Source organism: Phocoena sinus, chromosome 8 (genome assembly GCF_008692025.1).
Source record: "Phocoena sinus isolate mPhoSin1 chromosome 8, mPhoSin1.pri, whole genome shotgun sequence".
Classification (NCBI taxonomy): Eukaryota; Metazoa; Chordata; class Mammalia; order Artiodactyla; family Phocoenidae; genus Phocoena; species Phocoena sinus.
Genome location: NC_045770.1, coordinates 7,459,060 through 7,479,515, shown reverse-complemented (window position 1 = coordinate 7,479,515; position 20,456 = coordinate 7,459,060). Strand labels below are relative to the sequence as shown.

General features: G+C 54.1%; 1 protein-coding gene across 8 annotated transcripts in view; it reads left to right on the top strand.

The window, feature by feature from the left end:
• ST3GAL4 (ST3 beta-galactoside alpha-2,3-sialyltransferase 4) overlaps positions 1-20,456 on the top strand; it is a 39,157-nt gene that overhangs the window by 11,701 nt on the left and 7,000 nt on the right. For 2 of the 8 annotated variants that reach the window (XM_032639124.1, XM_032639122.1), the window contains exons 2-10: positions 13,700-13,772; positions 14,046-14,130; positions 14,549-14,629; positions 14,826-14,923; positions 15,101-15,161; positions 15,602-15,697; positions 15,800-15,989; positions 16,658-16,801; positions 20,140-20,283. In XM_032639124.1, the coding sequence (XP_032495015.1) occupies positions 13,757-13,772; positions 14,046-14,130; positions 14,549-14,629; positions 14,826-14,923; positions 15,101-15,161; positions 15,602-15,697; positions 15,800-15,989; positions 16,658-16,801; positions 20,140-20,283 (915 nt within the window). In that variant the 5' untranslated portion in view covers positions 13,700-13,756. Of the gene's footprint in view, positions 1-13,699; positions 13,773-14,021; positions 14,131-14,548; positions 14,630-14,825; positions 14,924-15,100; positions 15,162-15,601; positions 15,717-15,799; positions 15,990-16,657; positions 16,802-20,139; positions 20,284-20,456 lie in introns of those variants that run through there. The other 6 variants (XM_032639123.1, XM_032639121.1, XM_032639125.1 and 3 more) reach the window with 5 other exon arrangements.

The window sequence follows — 20,456 nt, the reverse complement described above, 5'->3', positions numbered from 1 at the left end:
GCCACTGGCCCTTCCTCACTGTCTCCGGTCACTTTGGACTTGTTTCTGTTACTTACACCCCACAGGCCCCAGGGTCTTTGCTCTTCCCTCGGGCTGGAACCTCTGCTCCCACTCCCCCACCCACCTTTCCATGACCGCCTCTTGCTTAGGTCTGAGGTCAAGAGTCAGCCCCTCAGGGACCTGCCAACGCTCCATCCCAAGGTGCTGCCCCATCTCCTTCTGCTCCACTGCCCTGTTCTGATGGCCTCACCGTGTGTTCCTTCTTCTTCTAAATAAATTTACTTATTTTATTTATTTTTGGCTGCGTTGGGTCTTCATTGCTGCGCGCGGTCTTTCTCTAGTTGCGGCGAGCAAGGGCTACTCTTCGTGGCGGTGCACAGACTTACTGCGGTGGCTTCTGTTGTTGCGGAGCACGGACTTTAGGCGTGCAGGCTTCAGTAGTTGTGGCTCGTGGGCTCTAGAGCACAGGCTCAGTAGTTGTGGTGCACGGGCTTAGTTGCTCCGTGGCATGTGGGATCTTCCCGGACCAGGGCTCGAACCCGTGTCTGCTGCATTGGCAGGTGGATTCTTAACCACTGCGCCACCAGGGAAGCCCTCACCGTGTGTTTCATGGCACCTTTTCTTATTTATCTATGTGGTTGTCAGGTGTCTCCCCCCACCCCTTCCCCTGCTCCCCAGGTGTGCACTCCAGGAGCACAGGCCTGTTACCTTGTTTCCTGCTGTAGTTCAGTGCCTGAGGCTGTGCCCTGGGTGCAGTAGGCCCGCAGTCCCTGTCAGCTCCTGTTTCTTCTGGACTGCCCAGCCTCACCGTGTCCCTGGAGGCCTCAGGACCCCAAACCTGCCCTGGGACAGGGCTGTTCTTGCAGACAAGCCCTTCTGAGGAGCAGGCAGGCAGGGCAGGGGGCTGTCCCCTTGGCTTTCCTTCCCCCACTCAGGATTCGTCTCAGGGTGACCTCACTTAGAACATCACCCAGCTGCCCAAGGTATATGAAGTGGGTGTCGATGGGCCAAAGGGGGCAGGACTCTTTCCTTAGAAACCACTTCTGCTGGTAAAACAGGGTGTTTCTGCGAATTCAGAGGAAATGACACATGAAAAGATAAATACGGATGGGATGACTGTACCAACTTTCCGAATGGCTACGCCCCGCCCCTGGTCTGTGTACCCCCAGATCTTTTCCCTGGGCTCTTTATAACCTGGCAAGGATTCTGGAGAAGGGTTAAATTGCTCTGCTGTAAATGATGTTGCTGCTAGCCTGTACAGAGCCTTTACGGAAAGCAGAATGAATGACCCCTGCGGTTGGACACAGCCCTGCACGAGGGTGATGGTTTGACAAGCCAAGGGAGGGCTGGATTTCAGCCCTCACTCCCTACCCAGGCCTGGCCACACACACCCAGTCTGCATAGCTGTGCCTGGTGGCCCTGCCCCTGCTGTTCCCTGTCTGCGGAGTGGAACATAAGGAGAGATAAGAATGGCCTGTGTCCATTGGATCCATGAGGGGGAAAGATGAAGCGCATTCTGGAGTCTGAGACCAGCTGCTTCTACTTCTCCCCGGTAACAACCTTAGAGCCCCTCTTACCTGGCATATCCACCCACCCTAGAAGGAAGTGCCCTGTTTTTATCTCCATTTGATGCAGCAGAAAACTTGAGATCCAGAGGATCCAACACTTGTGCAGCCAATAAGTGGTCGGTCTGGAATGCAGGTCCGGGTGTGTGAGACTCCAGAGTTTACATTCCTTTTTTTTTTTTTTTTTTTCCCCTCTCCTCTTTTCCTTTTAGCAAAATTTTAGTTGAAAGTGTATCACACTCACCCGTTAAAAAAAATTAAACATCAAAAGGGTATGTGGGGCCTCCCTGGTGGCACAGTGGTTGAGAATCTGCCTGCCAGTGCGGGGAACACGGGTTCAAGCCCTGGTCTGGGAAGATCCCACATGCTGCAGAGCGGCTAGGCCCGTGAGCCACAACAACTGAGCCTGCACTCTAGAGCCCGCGAGCCACAACTACTGAGCCCGTGTGCCACAACGACTGAGCCTGCGCGTCTGGAGCCTGTGCTCCTCAATGGGAGAGGCCGCGACGGTGAGAGGCCCGCGCACCGCAATGAAGAGTGGCCCCCACTCACCGCAACAGGAGAAAGCCCTCGCACAGAAACGAAGACCCAACACAGACAGACAAAATAAATAAATAAATAAATAAAACGGTATATGATATAAAGAAAGCCTTTCCCCCATTCTAGACCCCTGCCCCCTTAGTTTCTTGCGCATCCTTTGAATGATCTGTTCCTTTAGCGACGTATCCACATATATGCGTGTAAGTCTTTCGTTAAAAGGGCATTGGAGATACACAGAACGCTGCTCTCCACCCGCCTTTTTAAAGTTTCATCATGCACTTGGGAGATAATCCGGTGTCAGCATGCATGCATTTGCCTCCTCTTTTTCACAGCTGTGTAGCGTTCTGTTCGTTGTTTGTGTGGTTATGCTTCTAAATGGGTCCTTGTGGATTTTCGGTAGAATTTCAAGTCATTTACATCTTTCACTGTCACAAATAGTGCTGTCTGTAACGACTGTGATAGAAAAGTTCATGAAAATATAGGAGACTTTTCTACAGAATAAACTTCTAGCAATGGAATTCCCAGGCTAAGGGGATTTTGACACATATTGCCAGGTCACTTCCAAAAATGTCACCCTGATCCGCTTGTGATCGGACAGAGGGCCGGTTTCCCCACCTCCCCAAGCAGCGTGTGCTCTCAGGCCTCTGGAGCTTTGCTGTTACGATCAGTGAAGAATGGGTCTTTCCTCTGTGCCTTTATATTATGTGCTGTCAACTGCTCATTCATGTCCTTTGCCTATTCCTCTGTCTGATTTGTTGACTTGTTTCCTTATTGACTGAGCACCATGAGCACATTCCAGGCTACGGGAATTCATTGGTCTGATACATATTATGTTGCAGAGATACTTTTCCTAGTTTGTCATTTGTTTTTTAACTGTTCATCCTCTCTCTCCTCCTTCTCCTGCCGCCCTCTGCTTCTTAAATCTTTATGTTGTTGGATTTCTCTTTTATAGCTCCTGAATTTTTGTCTTAAAATCTGTACTCCCTCTTTTCAGTATAAAAATATTTCAAAATATAAAAGATAAGAGAATCCCATGTGACAGCCAGATTTACAAATGCTCATGTTTTTGCATATTCTGTGTGAACAGAACTAAGCCCCGTCCTCACAATCCATCCCAGTTTACTTGATCTCTTCCTGGAATGTAATGGTCACCAAGAGTTGGGTGATTCCTCCATGTTTTGTTTTGTTTTAAATTCTTTTAGGTCACACGCGCTATATATAGCCTTGTGTGTTTTTTTAATTAATGAGACCATACTATAAGTATCTGTTTACAGTTTTTTGAAAACCTTAAACATCAGGTGTATCCTAATAGGTCCATAGCGAGTTCTTTCTTCAGTTTAAATGGCTGTATTCAGTTGTGTGATGACACAGTTTATCCAGCCATCCCTCCACTCTTGGACATTTAAGATGTTTCCATTCTTTTGCTGTTACCACAGTGCTGCAATAGACATCCTTAGTGTGTGTACACGTACAAAGGCGGGTCACACTGGGATACACCTAGACGTGGAATTGCTGGCTCATAGCGTATGCACGCCTTCAGCCTTACTAGATACTATGAAGTACTTTTTGTCAATGAACAAAGCCTTTATGTCAGTGAACTCTAAGCCTTTATGTCAATGAACGCCTGCCAGCGAAATGTGCAAGAAGCGATATTCGGTTTTAACCTGCATTCCCTGGTCACTGAATGAGGCTGAACATCTTTCCACATTTGTTAGGTGTGTGGGTTTGAGCTGCGAATTGCTTTTCCTGTCCTTTGCTGGATTCTCTTCGGTTCCTTGGTCTTTTTCTTAATTGGTTGGAAGGATTACTGCTCCATCCAGGTATTTGTTGATGATATGCCTTCTCTGACTTGTCCAAGGCTGGAACTCTGCACCACTGTACCACTGGCTCTGCCTGTGGCCGAAGAGCTTTGTGAGCAGCTGTTCTGCAAAGGGGGCACCACTCAGGAGAGGGCTCTGATCAGGGGTCTGGGCACCTTCTCTAGGAGGTGCTGTACCCGGAAAGGGAGAGTGGCTTCTCCAACAAAGCCTCATCTCTCTCCTCCATCCCATGATCCTCCCCACCCCAGCAATGCAACCCTGAACCTGGCTAGTACGTGGGATCCACGTTCAGTGCAGGCAGAGTCTGTGTGGCAGTCCCCTGGTCCCCCGGCAGCTGCATGTGTGCCATGAGTGCAGTGGACCCAGCGGCTGGGAGGAGAGGTGAGTGCAGTCGTGGTTGTGGTGTCAGGTGGGAGCTCTGGACTGCTCCCCGTGCTGGGCTGGGGCAGACCTGGAGTGGAGAGGGGCTGCCACGCACCAGGGGGAGGCGCAGACCAGGAGTCACCTTCAGCTTCCAGGGGCCCAGTGCTTGCTCTGGGCTCAACCGGTTCTAAGGCTGCGGGCTTTCGATCCTGGGATATGTTTTGAGGCTCCCACACCTCCCAGAACTTGTTCTTGCTACTCCCGTTTTACAGATGGGAAATCTGAGGCCCAAGAGATACAGGGCCTTGTCCAGGGACAGCCGGCCCGTGATCACAGAGGCTGGGTTGGACCTCAGGTCTGCGTCCAAACCCCTTTCCTCTGCTTCCAGGAGACCAAGGGTACTTGGAGGTCTGGGGCTTGCTGACTGGGGTTTTAGCCCAGGCTGGCCCTCTTGAGCGAGTAAGGAGGAAAGGAGGTTTCCTGGGTAATAGGGTGTCTCCAGGCCTGTGGCTCTTCTGGGACCCCACAGAGTATATTGACCTCAGCTCGCCGTGTGGTCCAGCAACCTTGGAGCTGGTAGTGATTAAAGGGAGTCAAAGGTTAACCCTCGCCAGTTCTGTGGAAACAACACCCTCCTGGTATAGGTGTGTGTTTGTGAGCATAGCAACGTGCCTTTGGCAACAAATGTGGCGCTGGTTGGGTCTGCCAGGTCCTGGGCTGACCTCTGACAAGCCCCTGGCCCCTCGTTTGACCAGGTCGTGGCAAAGTAAGGGTGTGGAAATTTTTAACTTGGCGAAACCTTCTGTTCACACTTGTTCTGCTAATTTGCTCATATTCATTTAGACATCTGTTCATTTCAATATTCGTCATTTACCTACCACACATCAGGCATTTCATTTGGTGCTGGAGATACTGTGGGCTGCAAGAAGTCCCCGCTTTCTTGGGTCCTATGATCTTGTGAGTACGGGAGACACTGTGGTGTTCCTGCTACAGAGGAAATGAAACAGGGTGACCGGGTGGGACAGACTGAGGGAGTGGTTGGGTAATCTGGGACCCGGCGCCAAGAGGAAGCATGGAAGCGTGAGTGCCAGGATCCTTGAGGGGTGGCTGGGGAGAGCAGCCTGGGCTTGGGTCCCAACAATGATTCCAGATCCCCCCAACATTTATACTGTAATCGACCCCCCTGACAAGGGCTCAGATGTGAAACTGCTGGCACTGACCTTGCCTCGTCCTCCATCCTCAGACGGGGTTGGGGTGCAGATGGGGGCATGCGAGCTAAGGTTCTTATCTTTGGGGAGGGGAGGGTGTGTTTAGGAAGTGTGGTGAGGCCTCGGGGGTCACCCGGGACCTCTTCAGTTCAGCGGCCACCCAGATCTGCTCCATGTAAGGTTCAGTCCTTAGTGCTGTGCTTTCTGGTCACAAAACAGGCTGAAAAAGTGTTTTTTCAATGATGGCTGCCGCCTCAATGTCAATAATTTTTAAGGGGATAGTTTACTTTCTTTGTTTCGTAGTGAGTCTTTGGAATCCCGTGTATGGGCCCCGCAGACAGCGTTCCTCAGCGCTGACTAGCCGCAATGCAAGCCCTCCACGGCCACGTGAGGCTGCGGCCACCTCACCGGATGGGGCACGGTGGGGCAGGTGCAGTCCACCATCTTCAGAAGGGTCATCTGGAGGCCGGAGGGAGGGAGGGGACTGGCCGTACTGGTGGTTTCAAGCCCCAGTTCCTGTAGGGCCTTCAGCTTTGGCTCCTTGGGGCTAGATTCACTGGCCCCTGGCTGGGAGATATGAGGAGGGAATCGTGCCCGGGAGCCTGGCGCAGGTCGACGGCCACACCGGAGTTTTTCTTTATTTATTGTGGACATGAAACTGTACTGTTTCTACACTGGGTAATAGGGTGTCTCCAGGCCTGTGGCTCTCCTGGGACCCCACAGAGTATATTGACCTCAGCTCGCCGTGTGGTCCAGCAACCTTGGAGCTGGTAGTGATTAAAGGGAGTCAAAGGTTAACCCTCGCCAGTTCTGTGGAAACAACACCCTCCTGGTATAGGTGTGTGTTTGTGAGCATAGCAACGTGCCCGTCACTACACTTAAGCTCTTTTACCCAGCGAATGGAATTCAAAGCTCCAGCCCCACCCCGGCCAACTCCAGAAGTATGATCTTCACGTGGTGCTTTGTGGTGTCATGTGACTGGTAGCTGCTAAAGTGGAGAATACAGGGTGTTTCTCTGCAGGAGACTGCAGGCCTGCGCTGTTGGAGACGCCTGTTGGGGGTGGAGGGTATCCTGTGGACCCCCCGGGTGGGGAGCAGAGAGCCTTCCTGCCCTGCAGGTGGAAGCCTCTGCAGCCCCTTTCCTCCAAGCTTGGATGGCTGGAGAGATGCCCCGTCTGCCCACTGGTGGGCCTTGAGGCAGTTGGTCAGTTACTCTGCCCTCTGCCGCTTCACAAGAGCCCCGGGCCAAGACCAGCTCCCTCCCTACTGGGGCTGCGGATCACGCCGTGCAGGTCAGGCTGTGTCTAGCCAGCGGCCAGGCCAGAGGGGCTGGAGTGGGTATCTGACCTATTGCTACCGCCTCTTCCCCTCTTGCTCTGCCTGCTCCGTGGCGGTGTAGTTCCCGATGAGTAAATTAATTCAGCAAACTTGTGTCAAGAGCCTGCTGTGTACCAGTCACTGTCCTAGACATTGGTGATACAGCATCGAAAAAAAAACGACAGCCAAAGTTTTTCGCAAGCCAGGTAGAGGGATCTGAAATGTGAGGTGTAGGGGGGATTTTTGACCAGAGGTGGAGAAGATGAGTGGAGAGCTGAGTGGGTAGATACCAAGCCTGTGTCTAGGGGAAAAGCATTCCAGGCTGAAGGAACAGCCAGAGAGGAGGGAGTGGGCCTAACCCAGTCAAGAACAATGAGGCCCGTCTGAGTAGAGCAGACTAAATGAGGGAAATGGGGAAGGAGAGCAGAGAAGTGCTGGTGGGGAGATCACACGCATTCTTACAGGGCAGAGCAAGGGCTTGGCCTTTCTCTCTGAGTGGATGGGCGCCACGGAGGGTTTCTGTGCTGAGGAGAGGCGATACAGGTGAGCCGTTCTGGAGAATCGTGGTTAGTTGACTACACCCAAGAGTGGCTGATCAGAACACAGTGCGACTCCGGTGGCCTGTGTTCTCACCTTGCCTCGCCTCGCAGTTGTCTGAGTTACATTAAATTCAGCGTCCAGCTCAAGGGCCCCTGGAATAACGGCAGAGGACTCCAAGCTGAGAGGAATCGCTGTGGGTTAGCTGGCACTGTCGAGATTCACACACCTCAACAGGCTGGGAACATGGCGGGCGATTCCCGAGATGAGACGTTTGCAAGCAGCTGTCGTAGCACAGTCCTGCTCTTTGGCTCCGGAGGGTAGCCACACGAGATCAGGGCGCAGGAGACCTGGCTTGCCAGCTGAGGGGGGTGTTGGTTCCCTGCCAGTGAAGCGGCATGGCCGTGAGAAAGCGAACGCGGTCTTTGCCGGCATTTGTGGAAGTCTGGTGTCCAGATGGAGGGCACTGGTAATCCCATGAATACAGCTGCGGGCTTTGAAGCCATGCTGGAGGGCTTCCGGGGGCCAGGCGATTTGCCTGGGAGGGGCGCAGGAGGCTCCTCTCAGCTGTCAGAAGCCTCTGCAGGACTTTGATGTGACGGAGGGCAGCTTCCTCCTGTTGCTCCAGAGCTGCAGGTGGGCCCTCTGAGGATCTTGGCGTCTTCACAGGATGGTTTAGGGGCGGCGGAGGGCAGGAGTTAGGAGTGTGCCTCTGGCGCTAAGCTCCTCACCAGCTCGGTGACCCTGGGCAAGTTGCTGACTCTTTTTGCACCACTTCCCTGTCTCCACAATGGAGGTAATAATAGTGTTTAACTCATAGGGTTGAGATCATACTTGGAAAGCCCTTAAGAGTACCTTGCAGAGCAGCTCTCGACATGTGGTAATGTCTGGCGACATTTGGTTGTCAGAACTGGAGAGTGGGGGTCATACTGGCCTCTAGTGGGCAGTGGTCACGGTGCTGGTAACCGTCCAGCGGTGCACAGGATAGCCTCCACGGCGATGACTCACCTGGTCCCCAAAGCAATGGCAATGAGGTTGGCACACCCCTGGTGTTGCACATGGTAAGTGCACAATACATTTCAGGATCAGTAAGGGATGTAATACCTTTTTAGTCTCATCTTATTACTTGTGTGTCAGATGTTTATAAAACATCTGCTACGTTCTAGGCACTGTAATAGAGTCTGAAGATATAATGCAGGCCTGGACCACAGAGGTCATAGTCTCATGGGCAAGATACGAAAACACATAATAATGTGATATAAAATTATATTATGCGATAAAGCATCTTCTCTAGGTGCTCTGGTAGACTCTTGGTATAAACAAGCCTCCAATGTCAGAGGTCAGAGGATAGTGGGCAAGCCATGAAAACAGTAATTATATAATACAAAAGGTTTACTACCTATTAGGTGCTAAAATCGAGATATAAACAATTTTTTGTGGAAAGAAAAACATTGCTTAGAAATGTCAGAAAACACTTCGTAGAGGAGGGGCCGTGAGATTGTTGAGGCTAACGGGGGCCGCGTACGGTCTTCCTGCTGGAGGAAAGCCCGTGCAGAGGTGGGGTCGTGGAAGAAGACGGCACCTGCAGCGCACGTGGCAGGAGCTCCGAGATGCACACGCAGGCCTTGGGGCCTGGGACTGAAGCGCCCTGGTTGCCTCTAAAAAGCTTTGGCTTTTCATTGAAGGAATGGGGAGTGATTGGAGCAGGAGGGTGGTTTGATCCAAACCGTTTCTGAGAAAGATACCGTGTTGGCAGTTCTGAGGAAGAGGCCTGAGTGAGGAAAGACTTGTGGTGAAGAGACCAGTTAGGAAGCAGATAAATTGGGGTGAGATCTGGAATCGACCTGCGGCTCAAGAAGAGGAGACGCAGGCTGCTTTTCCGAAGTACTTCTGAGGCTCTAGACTACGTGGCCTTCACGCTGCGCTGAACTTTATCAAGCTTTACATCCCGGTGCCTCCTATAATGGCGAGCGTTTAGTGGGAGCTCAGCAAGCATTTGCTGGAACGAGGAACTGGGGGTAGAATGGGTAGCGTTTCGTAGGGATGGTGTGAAGGCGAAGGATGTTGGGCGGATGAGCTGATGAGAATGTGGGGTAGGTGGGGAGCGGGGAGACGCGGGTCCAGTTGTGGACGTGTTACGGGTGACTAGTTTAAGATCATCCAGGGAGGATAAGCAATAGCAAATTAGAAATGTTAGGACAGGATCTGGGAGAGAAATTACAGAGCTGAAAAAGAGCTTGAATCATCAGGGTCTGAGTAGTAGTTAAGCCTCTGAAAATGAATGAACCTGGCCTGTGTAAACAAGTAGAGGAAGAGCAGAGGTTCAAGGGCAGCTCTCTGGAGAATGCCAGCACTTAAAGGAGGTGGAGCCAGTTTGGAGGAAACCTGGAGAGAGTCTTGACCTGGAAGCATCGGCCTATTCGTAGCAAAGGCTTCAGAGTACGGGGAAGAGCGAAAATAGATCTTTTTCAGGTTTGACCATTAGGAGGCCACTGAAGGCTTTGGCAAGAGCGATTTCAGCTTAGACAAGGATCAGGGGTGGAGTAGGGCAGAGGGTTGAGTGGGAAGCGAGCATGTAGCACAGATTAAGGAGTCTGACCACTGGAGCTCAAGGTGGAGATGCAGAGGTAGCTTGAGGAGGAGACAGAAGCAGAGAGGGGGGTTGTTTTGTTTTAGGCACAGGGAGACTTGACTATGTTTCTGAGTCAAAGGGAGTGGAGGAGGGGGGAGAGGTGGAAGCAGCAAGGCCGAGGGGGATCACTGGTTGGGAACAATGCTGGAAAGGTGGGCGGGGACCCAACCCAGTATCCGGGTGGGCCAGGAGTGGCAGGTGAGTCTAGAGGTGGCAGGCAGGCAGCTCCGGGTTTTCCCCACCGGACTGAGGGACAGTGACATGGATTACGGCTTCTGCCCCACTGGTTTTCCCATCCCCCTTCTCAGGAACATTAAGCCACAGCCCTTTGATGGGCCCAAGGGCTTGGAGGGGCCTGGCGTCATGCCATGTCCATGGGTGACGTCCAGTTCTGTTCATCTTGGTACAGCGGGTACCCACTGAGTACTTGCTGTGTGAGGCTTTGAGCGCCAGGCAGCGGGAGGCTTCTGTTCTTCACCCCGTCCTCCAGTTCTGCCCTTTGGCGACTCCGTGGCAGGGCTCAGCAGCCTCACTGCAGCGGGGGACGCCGTGGTTCTTAGCAGAGCACCCGGAGGGCGCACAGCCTTCCTGCCTTGGGGTCAGCTTTACCTAGCGGGTCGGGTGAGCCAGTCTCCTGGGCAGCTGGTGGCAGGCAGAGGTTGCTGCACCTTGGACATGAGTGGATGAGATTTCTGTTCTCCTGCCCAGGTACCCTGCTGTGACTTTTCTTCTGTCCTTTTGTCCCCGGGGGGTGGGGGGCTGTCAGTGTTATGGGACGGCTGCTGGGAGAAGGCTCCCTGTTGTCCAGAGGCAGCAGGCAGCCCAAGAAGCCCGCGCCCCTGGGATCCTGGGGGCTGAGCCATCCTCTTGGCTTGGCCAGCGAGGGGAGGGGGTGGGTGGGTGGATGACAGACATCCCTGGGGGTCTCTCGGAGCAGACCCCAGGACTAGCCAGTCTGCCTAGCACAAGACCAGCACAGTTTAGGAGGAAAGTGCAGAACTCTACTGGGGAAGAGGTCAAAAAAAGAGTAGTTGTCTTGTTCAGGACCCATCACCTCCGACCACCAAAGTTCTCCTTCACTGAGGACAGCTGAGTCCTTGACTTTCAGTTACTGCACAACGCACTCTCTGTAGTGTTCTCCATTTTGGCTGCATGGTGGAATCACCAGAAAGGTGAGCTTTTTTTGTTTGGTTGGTTTTTTACTGGCCAATGCCTGGGCCCCATACCCAACCAATTAAATAAGACTTGGAAAGTGGGGTCTAGACGTCAGTAAATGCCTCTGCTTCTCAGGTGATTGCCTTGTGCCCCGAGTGCTGTGACCTACTGTTACAGGGAGGTGGAGTACGCTGGGCTGAATCCTGATCAGAAAGGACTGAGAGCACAGAGGGTGGGAGAGGATGCAGTTCATAATGTAAAGAATGTGAGAGCCTGAAGGATCTTGTTTAGAGCTCTGCAGCTCTCAGTGCGGTCGCACCACCTGGGAGCCGGTTAGAATGTTGGACCCACGACACCCACTGAATCAGAACGTACACATCAAAGATTGAGAACCGTGCTTTCGCCATTATCCGGACCAGTGGTTCTCAGCCTTGGCTGGGTTAGAATCGCCCCTGGGTGCTTGAATACATTCCAGTGCCAGGCCAGACCACTTAAGTCAGAATTTCCAGTTATGGGACCCAGATACTGCGATCCTCCTGTTCAGCCAAGGTCAAGGACGTCCATCTTGATAAGCGCATCTCAAGCTTGAGTGTCCATGTGAGTCATCAGGGGATCTTACGCAAACGCAGTTTCTGATTTGTGCCTCTGGAGGGGCCTGGGATTATACATTTCTAGTGAGGTCCCTGGTGAGGCTCAGGCTGCAGGTCTGGTAAATATATTTGAGTCACAAGCATTTATTAGGCCAAATTCCCAGTTTTACAGCTGAAGTAACTGAGGGTCAGAGAGGGAAAAGTGACTCCCCCAAGATAACCCAACATGTTATTCATTCAATACTTGCTGAGCGCTGGCTGTGTGTCAGGCAGTGTGCTACATGCTGGGGCTCGAGCTGGGAATAAGACAGACCCGATTCCTACCCTCACAGGGCTTATGTGCAGTGGGGGAGACAGACAGAGAGCAAGTAACTAAACGAATTACAGATCGGGAGAAGCGTGTGAAGGGGATAACGTGGTAGGGCGTGACTTGGCAGTTGTTGTGGGTAGGTCGGGGGGGCAGGCCACCCTCAGAAAAGCAGTAGGTCTTGACTTTCACTGGGGTCTGCTGATTACAACTCTAGAGCTCTTCTTTACTGGACAGGACCAGCCCCCATCCCCACTGGGATTCAGAGATGGGCCCTCCTGACCCTGCTGAAAACATCTGGCTCTGGTCCCCACCCCTATCCCTTTCCCCCACCCGGCTTTCTCTTTCCCTCAACACTCTCATTCTTGGGTATATGCGGACTCAGGGTGGAGCCAGGGGAGTGCCCCTGGGAGCAAAGCATCGATTCCATAACAGGACAGTGTTATGGAGGATAATCGATTTATGATTTCTAACCCAAACCAGACCTCGTCCAGATGCGGTCCCCCACCATTGAGAAATAATTTGAGATTTTTCATTTCTCCCCCAAAGAGCACGAACACTAGGGCTTCCCTCCCTTTACTGATCCTTCAAAAGAATCACGTGGGCAGCTTGTGAAAATGCCCATCCCAGGTCCCACCCCAGCTGGCTGAAGCTATCCCAGGAAAGGGCTCTGGAATCTGTGTTTAGTATGTGGCCCATCTGATTCCTACAACCCAGATCATTGGGGAGGATGTCAGGGAGAGAAGAAACTGGCGCTCTGCGCGCATCCCGTGCCTCTTTGTGTGGCTGTGAAAGCTGCAGAAATTTCTTCCCGGTGACTCAGAAGCATGGTCCTTGGCTGGCTTTGCGACTGGAGGGACCTCGCTGTTTATGTGCATGTAGCAACTCACCCCTCCCACAGCCCTGTCCTTACCTTGCCAGCCTCTGCCCTTACCTGAAAGGGTCTCCTTTCTCTCCTCTGACCAACCAGACCCTTCTCACTCTCTGTGCTCCTATTCAAACAGCCTGTCTCCGTTGAGTTTCCCCCATGTACCTGGTGGTGAGGGCTTGGACACTGTTTGTACTCAGCCAGAGTCTAGAAGGGCTGCAAGAGAACTTGTGGACCATCTGATGGTCGCACAGTCACCCCAGGGCCTGGCCCGAGCAGATCTGTTCGGGTGGAATAGTGAGAGATTGATGATAGAGGCGTGGACGGTGGCCAAAACCAAGGGAATGCCTTGGATGTGGAGAAAAGATAAACTTCAGTTGTGTAAAATGTGAATTACGCCCTTGTACAGTTAGCTTAACTTTCATGTAGAAAATGGGTGGAGGTACATCTGTTTCCTGGAGCGGACCCTTCCGAGGTCCAAGTGAGGGATAGGACACAGTGGGGGGAACCATGCCGGGGAAGCTGTGGTAGGCTGGCCTGGCCTGGGACGGAATTCGTGAAGGGTGGGACTTGGTTTCCCTCTCTGGGGCGTAGGCCCCACCTGGACCGCTGATGCTGCCTTTGAGGGGTTAGGGAGATGCCCAGGGTGAGGAGGGCCACTCCCTGGATGGCCGCCCTGGAAGCAGCTTGGTGCTTTCTGGAGGCGGGAAGAGGCAGGCTGTGGGTGTGCCCTGCTCCAGTGTCTAGGCGAGAGTGTTTGTGGTGCTGACCAGACACCTGTGACTCCTGCCTCCTAGGTGGCCCGAGGCAGCCGGGATGACAGCTCTCCCCAGGAACCCTGGCACCTGAGAAACATGATCAGCAAGTCCCGTGAGTATTCTCCAGGAGCTCCCCACCCTGCGGGGTGGGCTCCCCAGAAGCAGGGGGTTGGGGAGGGACCGACACGGAGCCAGGGGCCCCTGTCTTCATCCTGAAGGACGGCAGAGACACTCGGGTCCAAGCCCTGAGCCGGAGAACTAGGGCCAGGCGAGGGCCTGCTGGGAGCCGGCCTTGCAGGGGCCCCAGCTGAGGCAGCTGAGAAGGTGGCCTGGGGCTGTGCCTCCCTGTTTCTGCTTCCAGCTCTTCCGTGCGTTCGCCCTGCAGGCTGGAAACTCCTGGCCACACTGGCTCTGGTCCTGGTCGTCATGGTATGGTACTCCATCTCCCGAGAAGACAGGTACATTGAGCTGTGAGTCCACCTTTCATGTCCTTCCGTGGGTTCTTCTTGGGAACCGGGCTCAGGGATGGAGCGTCATGAGGTGGGGACCTAGTCGGGGGACAGGAGGGTTCAGAGAGCCAGGGCATGACCTCTCCCATACACTACTAGCCCAGAATCCTCTGTGAGGGGAGTTGGTGGGTTTTGGGGGGTAGGACCTGGGATGACTCCCCGGGGTCCTCACCCAGGGAGTTCAGGAGAACAAAGAACTGGCTTTGCAATGATTTGGTTTCAAAGTGGGACTTGGGCTGACACCGTTGCAGCCGGAGAGTCGCTCTCCAGGGCCTTGGGGCCGACGTGCCCTGGGAGAGGTGGAGGCTGCCTGGAAAGCTGGCCCCCAGGCCCGGGAGGTCTGACTGGAGCGCCTGCCTCTCTCCTTTTCTGTCTCCAGCTTTTATTTTCCCATCCCAGGGAAGAAGGAGCCATGCCTCCAGGGTGAGGCGGAGAGGATAGCCTCCAAGCTCTTTGGCAAGTACGTGAGGATGCGGGGTGGGCCTGGGTGCCGGCTAGATGGAGGGAACCGTGCTGGTGGACGTGGGCCAGGGGCAGCCTGTGAGGGAGGGAGAGGCCTTGGTGTGTATACGTGATGTGAGTCAGGGGTCTGACCCAGTTTCTGGCACGAAGATTAATCTCTTTCTCATCCCCACCCTGCCTTCACCTCGGCGCAGCTACTCCCGAGAACAGCCCGTCTTTCTGCAGCTTAAGGATTATTTCTGGGTCAAGACGCCATCTGCCTACGAGCTGCCCTACGGGACCAAGGGGAGTGGTAAGTATCCGCCTGGTCAGGTGGGAACGGCGGCTTCACCTTGGCCACACAGCTTCTCGTTTTCTGCTGTCCGTGGTCCCAGCGCCCAGGTTCTCAGCCAGGCCTAGATCCTGGGGGCAGGGCAGGGAGGGTTGGCAGCCTTTGGAGATCAGCCCCTTCGTTGCGGTTCTTTTGTAGAAGACCTACTGCTCCGGGTGCTGGCCGTCACCAGCTACTCCGTTCCAGAGAGCATCCAGAGGTGAGGAGACCCTCCTTCCTGCCCCAGTGTGAAACAGTCGTGGTCCAGCACCTCCCAGTGAGCCTGCCTGTCTCCAGGGGAGGCGGGCGTGCCAGTCCCCATGGCAGCTGAGCCTGGGTATCAGGCTGCTGGAGTGGGCAGAGGCTGCTGGGGGTATTGCCGTGGTAACAGGCAGGCCTGGGCAGCAGTCGGGGCCTCCGAAATGGGGTTTCTTCTTGGTACTCCCCAGGCACCTTCCCTCCTCCTCTCTCTCTTCCGTGCTCTGTTCAGTTTCCTCCCCCTTGAAAGCCCAGGGCTGCAGGCTTGGCATGACCGGAAGCAGGACTCCTTGGAGATGCCTGGTCCATGGGGGCCAGGGGCTGAGGGGCTGAGGGGGCCTGGGCAGACCGGGGCAGGAGCAGGGGCTCCTTCTGGGTCTTACCACCCTGTTCCTGGGGCAGCCTCAAGTGCCGCCGCTGCGTGGTGGTGGGGAACGGGCACCGGCTGCGCAACAGCTCGCTGGGAGAGGCCATCAACAAGTACGACGTGGTCATCAGGTCTGTATGAGCGTCTTCTGTAACAGGTCTTCTGTTTGGGGGCGATGGTAAACAGACCCAGTGGGATTCTAGGTGACGGGCATCCTCCTCCCTGCCGCCCAGGTTAAACAGCGCACCGGTGGCTGGCTACGAGCATGACGTGGGCTCCAAGACCACCATGCGTCTCTTCTACCCTGAATCCGCCCACTTCAACCCCAAAGTGGAGGACAACCCTGACACACTCCTTGTCATGGTGGCTTTCAAGGCCATGGACTTCCACTGGATTGAGAGCATCCTGAGTGATAAGAAGCGCGTAAGCGGAGAGACTGGCGGGGGCGAGGTCGCAGCCTGGGGATGGGGACGCCGCCCGGGTCAGGCCCTGCCGCTCCATCCCGTGTGCCCACGGTCCTCAGGAGCCAGTACGGGGAAGTGTTCTACTGCAGGGGTCAGACAGCAGCAGCGAAGGGCACCCTAAGCTCGAGGCTGCTTGGGACAGAGAAGCTGCCAAAATATGTTTGCCGGTGAGAAGCTTGGCAGCAGAGGGACCAGTTGGTAGTCATCTCCAGGTGGAGGCACTTAGAACAGTCGAGATCTCTGTCCTAGGTGGACTCCAGAAAGTCCGCTCTGTCTCTTTGCCATCCAGTTGACAGCTGAACTGTCCGACTGTCCATTTTTTGCCACGTGTTCAGCTGGCCCCTTCTACCTACATGGCTATACTTGGAAGCGGGCAATGGTTGGAGCCCATACTCTACATACCATGTCACCTGGCCTCCCCTGGGGGGTGCCCCACTCCGCTCTCTCCCTCCTCCTCTCTTCTGGTCTCCTCTCCCACCTCTGGTGTAGGCCTCCGCGTCCCTCCCGTCACCCCGCACTCCCGAGGGCCTGTGCCATCAACACAGGGGCCCCGTCCCCTGGAGAAGCCCCTCCCCACCTCCCCGTTTCAACCCACTGGCTCTCTCCCTCCCAACCCCACCCGCCTAGGTGCGAAAGGGCTTCTGGAAACAGCCTCCCCTCATCTGGGACGTCAACCCCAAACAGATTCGGATTCTCAACCCCTTCTTCATGGAGATTGCAGCTGACAAACTGCTGGGCCTGCCGATACAGCAGCCATACAAGATTAAGCAGGTGATGATGGGCTGCAGACGGCCGGGAAGCCAGAGGGTTGGGGTTCTCTGTGGGAAGTAGGAGGGACTTCCTAGAGGCTCCAGAAGGCCAGGGAGGACCCCAGGCAAGGGGAAAACAATAGCAGAGACGGCAGCACACGGCCCCCAGGCACACACCTGTAATCAGAGGCAGGTATTCCGGCTTTTACAGCAAGGGAGGGCACACACTCTTGAGATGCTCGGGGGCATCTCCAAAATGGGGAGTCAGGGAAGGGTATTTTTAGGGCTTGGGGGCTAGAGGAAGAGGATGCCTTTGGCAGGCGCTGATCAGAATCTGTACACTGGGGATTTGCTGGGACAGTCAGTAGTCTTCTTTTGGGCCGCGGGCCGCACGGCTTGTGGGATTTTAGTTCCCCGACCAGGGATTGAACACGCACCCCCGGCAGTAAAAGCGTGGAGTCCTGGGTTTCCCTGGTGGCGCAGTGATTGAGAGTCCGTCTGCTGATGCACGGGACGCGGGTTCGTGCCCCGGTCTGGGAGGATCCCACATGCCGCGGGGCGGCTGGGCCCGTGAGCCATGGCCGCTGAGCCTGCGCGTCCAGAGCCTGTGCTCCGTGACGGGAGAGGCCACAACAGTGAGAGGCCCTCGTACCGCAAAAAAAAAAAAAAAAAAAGAAGTAATGATCAGACATAGACAGGACTCACGGTGCTACCTGCTGTATGGCCTTGGGCCAGTCAGCCACTCAGAGCCTTGGTTTTCTTATCTGTGGGGTGGGGAAAATAGGAGTACTGACCTTTTAAAGCCATTCTAGAATTTAAAAAGATAATTACGTAATGTGCTTATCACGGAGACTGGCACACCGTGAATGCTCGATAAATAGTTGCCAAGTTTTGAATAAACGATTTTATTCTTTCTTTTCTTTTTTTCGGCCGTGCTGCATGGCTTGCGGGATCTCAGTTCCCTAACCAGGCAGGGATCGAACCTGGGCCACGGCAGTGAAAGACCGGAATCCTAACCACTTGGCCACCAGGGAGCTCCCCACGATTGTATTCTTTACTGAATATCTACTACGGTTCAGCTTCCTATGTTGAATGCCTGCTTTTGTGACTGCTCAGCACCTGGCCCCAAGTTTGCATGCATGGGGAATAAGACATGCCCTCTGCCCTAAGGAAACTCAGTCTAGCGGAATAGATGTGCAGGATGCAGCCTGGAATGGCAAAGCGCTCCGATCAAGGGTTGTTCCGAGTGCTGCGGGGTCTCAGAGGAGGGGCGGAACTCTGCTTGGGGCTGTCTGGAGGCGGTGCCACCGGAAGAGGTGGTACTGGAGCTGGGCCCTAAGGGGTCGTGGGGCCCATCAAGCAGAGAATTGGGGAAAGGTATTTCATTTGGCAAAAGACCACACAGCGCCCCTGGCACTGAGTTCTAGTGCACATGGAGTCGGGTGGGGGGCGGCAAAGAGGAGTTTCTGGCCCTGGTGGCAGATGGTGAAGGCTAGAGAGGGAAGCCGGAGATTAGGACCAGAACCCAGCTCCTGGCAGGAGGAAGAGGGAGAGGAAGGGATGAACTTGAGTTTCCTGTCGCTGCCTAACAGATGACCACAGTTTAGAGGCTTAAAACAACACCCACGTATTTGGCTTATAGTTTTGGAGGTCAGACGTCCGGTACAGCATGGCTGGGTTCTCTGCGTAGGGTATACAAGGCTGAAATCAAGTTGGCAGCTGGGCTGCGTTCTTGTCTGGAGGCTCGGGGGGGTGAAATTTGCTTCCAAGTTCATTCTTGTTGTTGGAAGAATTTGCTTCCTTGTGGTTGCAGGACCGAGGTCCCCATTTCCTGGCTGGTTTTCAGCCTAGGGGTGGTACCCTCAGCACGTAAGAGCTGCCTGCATACCTTGCTGTCTGGTCCCCTCCATCTTCAGGCCAGCAACGCATGATGAGCCCTCTTGTGCTTCACACCTCGCACTTCCTCCACTGCTGATCTCTAGACCCGGATATAAGAGCTCATGAGATCAGGTCAAGCCCACCAGGACTGTGTATTTTACAGTCCACTGGGCCACATTAAGCAATACCATACAATGTAGTAGATCTCATCATATTCGTAGGTTACACGCACTCTCAAGGGCAAGGGGTCATTGGGCTTCATCTTAGAATCCTTCTGCTACAGCATTTCTTTTAAGGTGAAATTGAGAGATTTGTGACAATTCTAGGTTTCCAGCACAACTAGGTGGACGGTAATGTGTTTAACAATTACAGGAATACACGGGGAGAGAAGAGTTTGCTAGAAGGTGACACATGTGTGGTTTGGCAGAGGTCTGAACCGGATGAGATAACACAGTGGCGGTGAAAGCAACAGGGCTGAACTGGAAGGCTGGGGCAGGCGGTGACATGAAAAGATAGGAGAGCTCAGAAAGGGAAGCTGGGGAACACCTGGCCTTAGGGGATCTGACAAGGTCTGGGGAGTGGAAGGCAGGTCATCCCTGCTGAGGAAGGCGGTTTGTGAGGTTAGAATATCAGGTGGCCCGTCCCCGTGGATGGCTCAGGGGTGGAGAAAGTGAGGTCCTCACAGCAGCCCATACGGTAGGGGGTGGGGGAGGTACTGCTGTCCCCACTTTATAGGAGGGAGAGCCCACCCTCATGAAGGGCACGCAGCCCGGAAATGTGAGAGCCTCGGGGCTTCCAGGAGAGGTGAGTTTCTCCAAGACGGAGAGCAGAACCTTTCCACTCCTTGAGTGACTTGTTTAATGGTTGTAAGCCTCAGTTCCCCATCTGGAAAATGGGGCTAATAATACCATGTACCTCAAAGTGTTTTTGTGAGGACTGGATGAGGTGACATATGGGATGAAATACTTAGCATAGTGTCTGGCACATAGCAGGTGCTCCGAAAATCGTAGATGTTATTATTACTATCATTTTTGTCATCTTGATTGCCATCATCATCCCCAAAGGCCCAAACCCTCCCCAGACGTGTTGAGCTATAGTAGGCAGTATGGTAGCCACGAGCCACATGTGGCTTTTTTTTTTTTTGGTTTTTGTGGCTGCAATGCACGGCTTGCAGGATCTTCGTTCATCGACCAGGGATCAAACCTGAGCCGTCGGCAGTGAGAACACGGAGTCCTGACCACTGGACCACCAGGGAATTCCCCACACGTGGCTATTTAAATTTAAATTTTAATTAAAATTGAATAAAAGAAAAAGTTCAGTTCCTTAGCTGCATGAGCCCCGTATGGCTCGTGGCTGCCATACAGGACAGCACAGATGCAGAACATTTCCATGATACTAGAAGGTTCTGTTGCAGAACGCTGGCCTAGAGGTGCTGAAAGAAGCAGGCTCCCTCTAATACCTTCCCCACGCTTTGTCCCTCAGAAGCCCACCACAGGGCTGTTGGCCATCACCCTGGCCCTCCACCTCTGTGACCTGGTGCATATTGCTGGCTTTGGCTACCCAGACGCCCACCACAAAAAGCAGTCCATTCACTACTATGAGTATATCACACTCAAGTCCATGGTGGTAAGTGGTCCCTGCTGGTGAACTGGGGACACTGAGGGAGTGAGGGTGGTCCCAGAGATGGCTCACCGAGAGGTCACACAGAGAGTCAGAACTAGAACCAAGGCATCTGGACTCCCAGGCCAGCGTCCCCTGTATTCTGTCTTCCTTCCGAGAGCCGGCGTGGGGAATGGAGC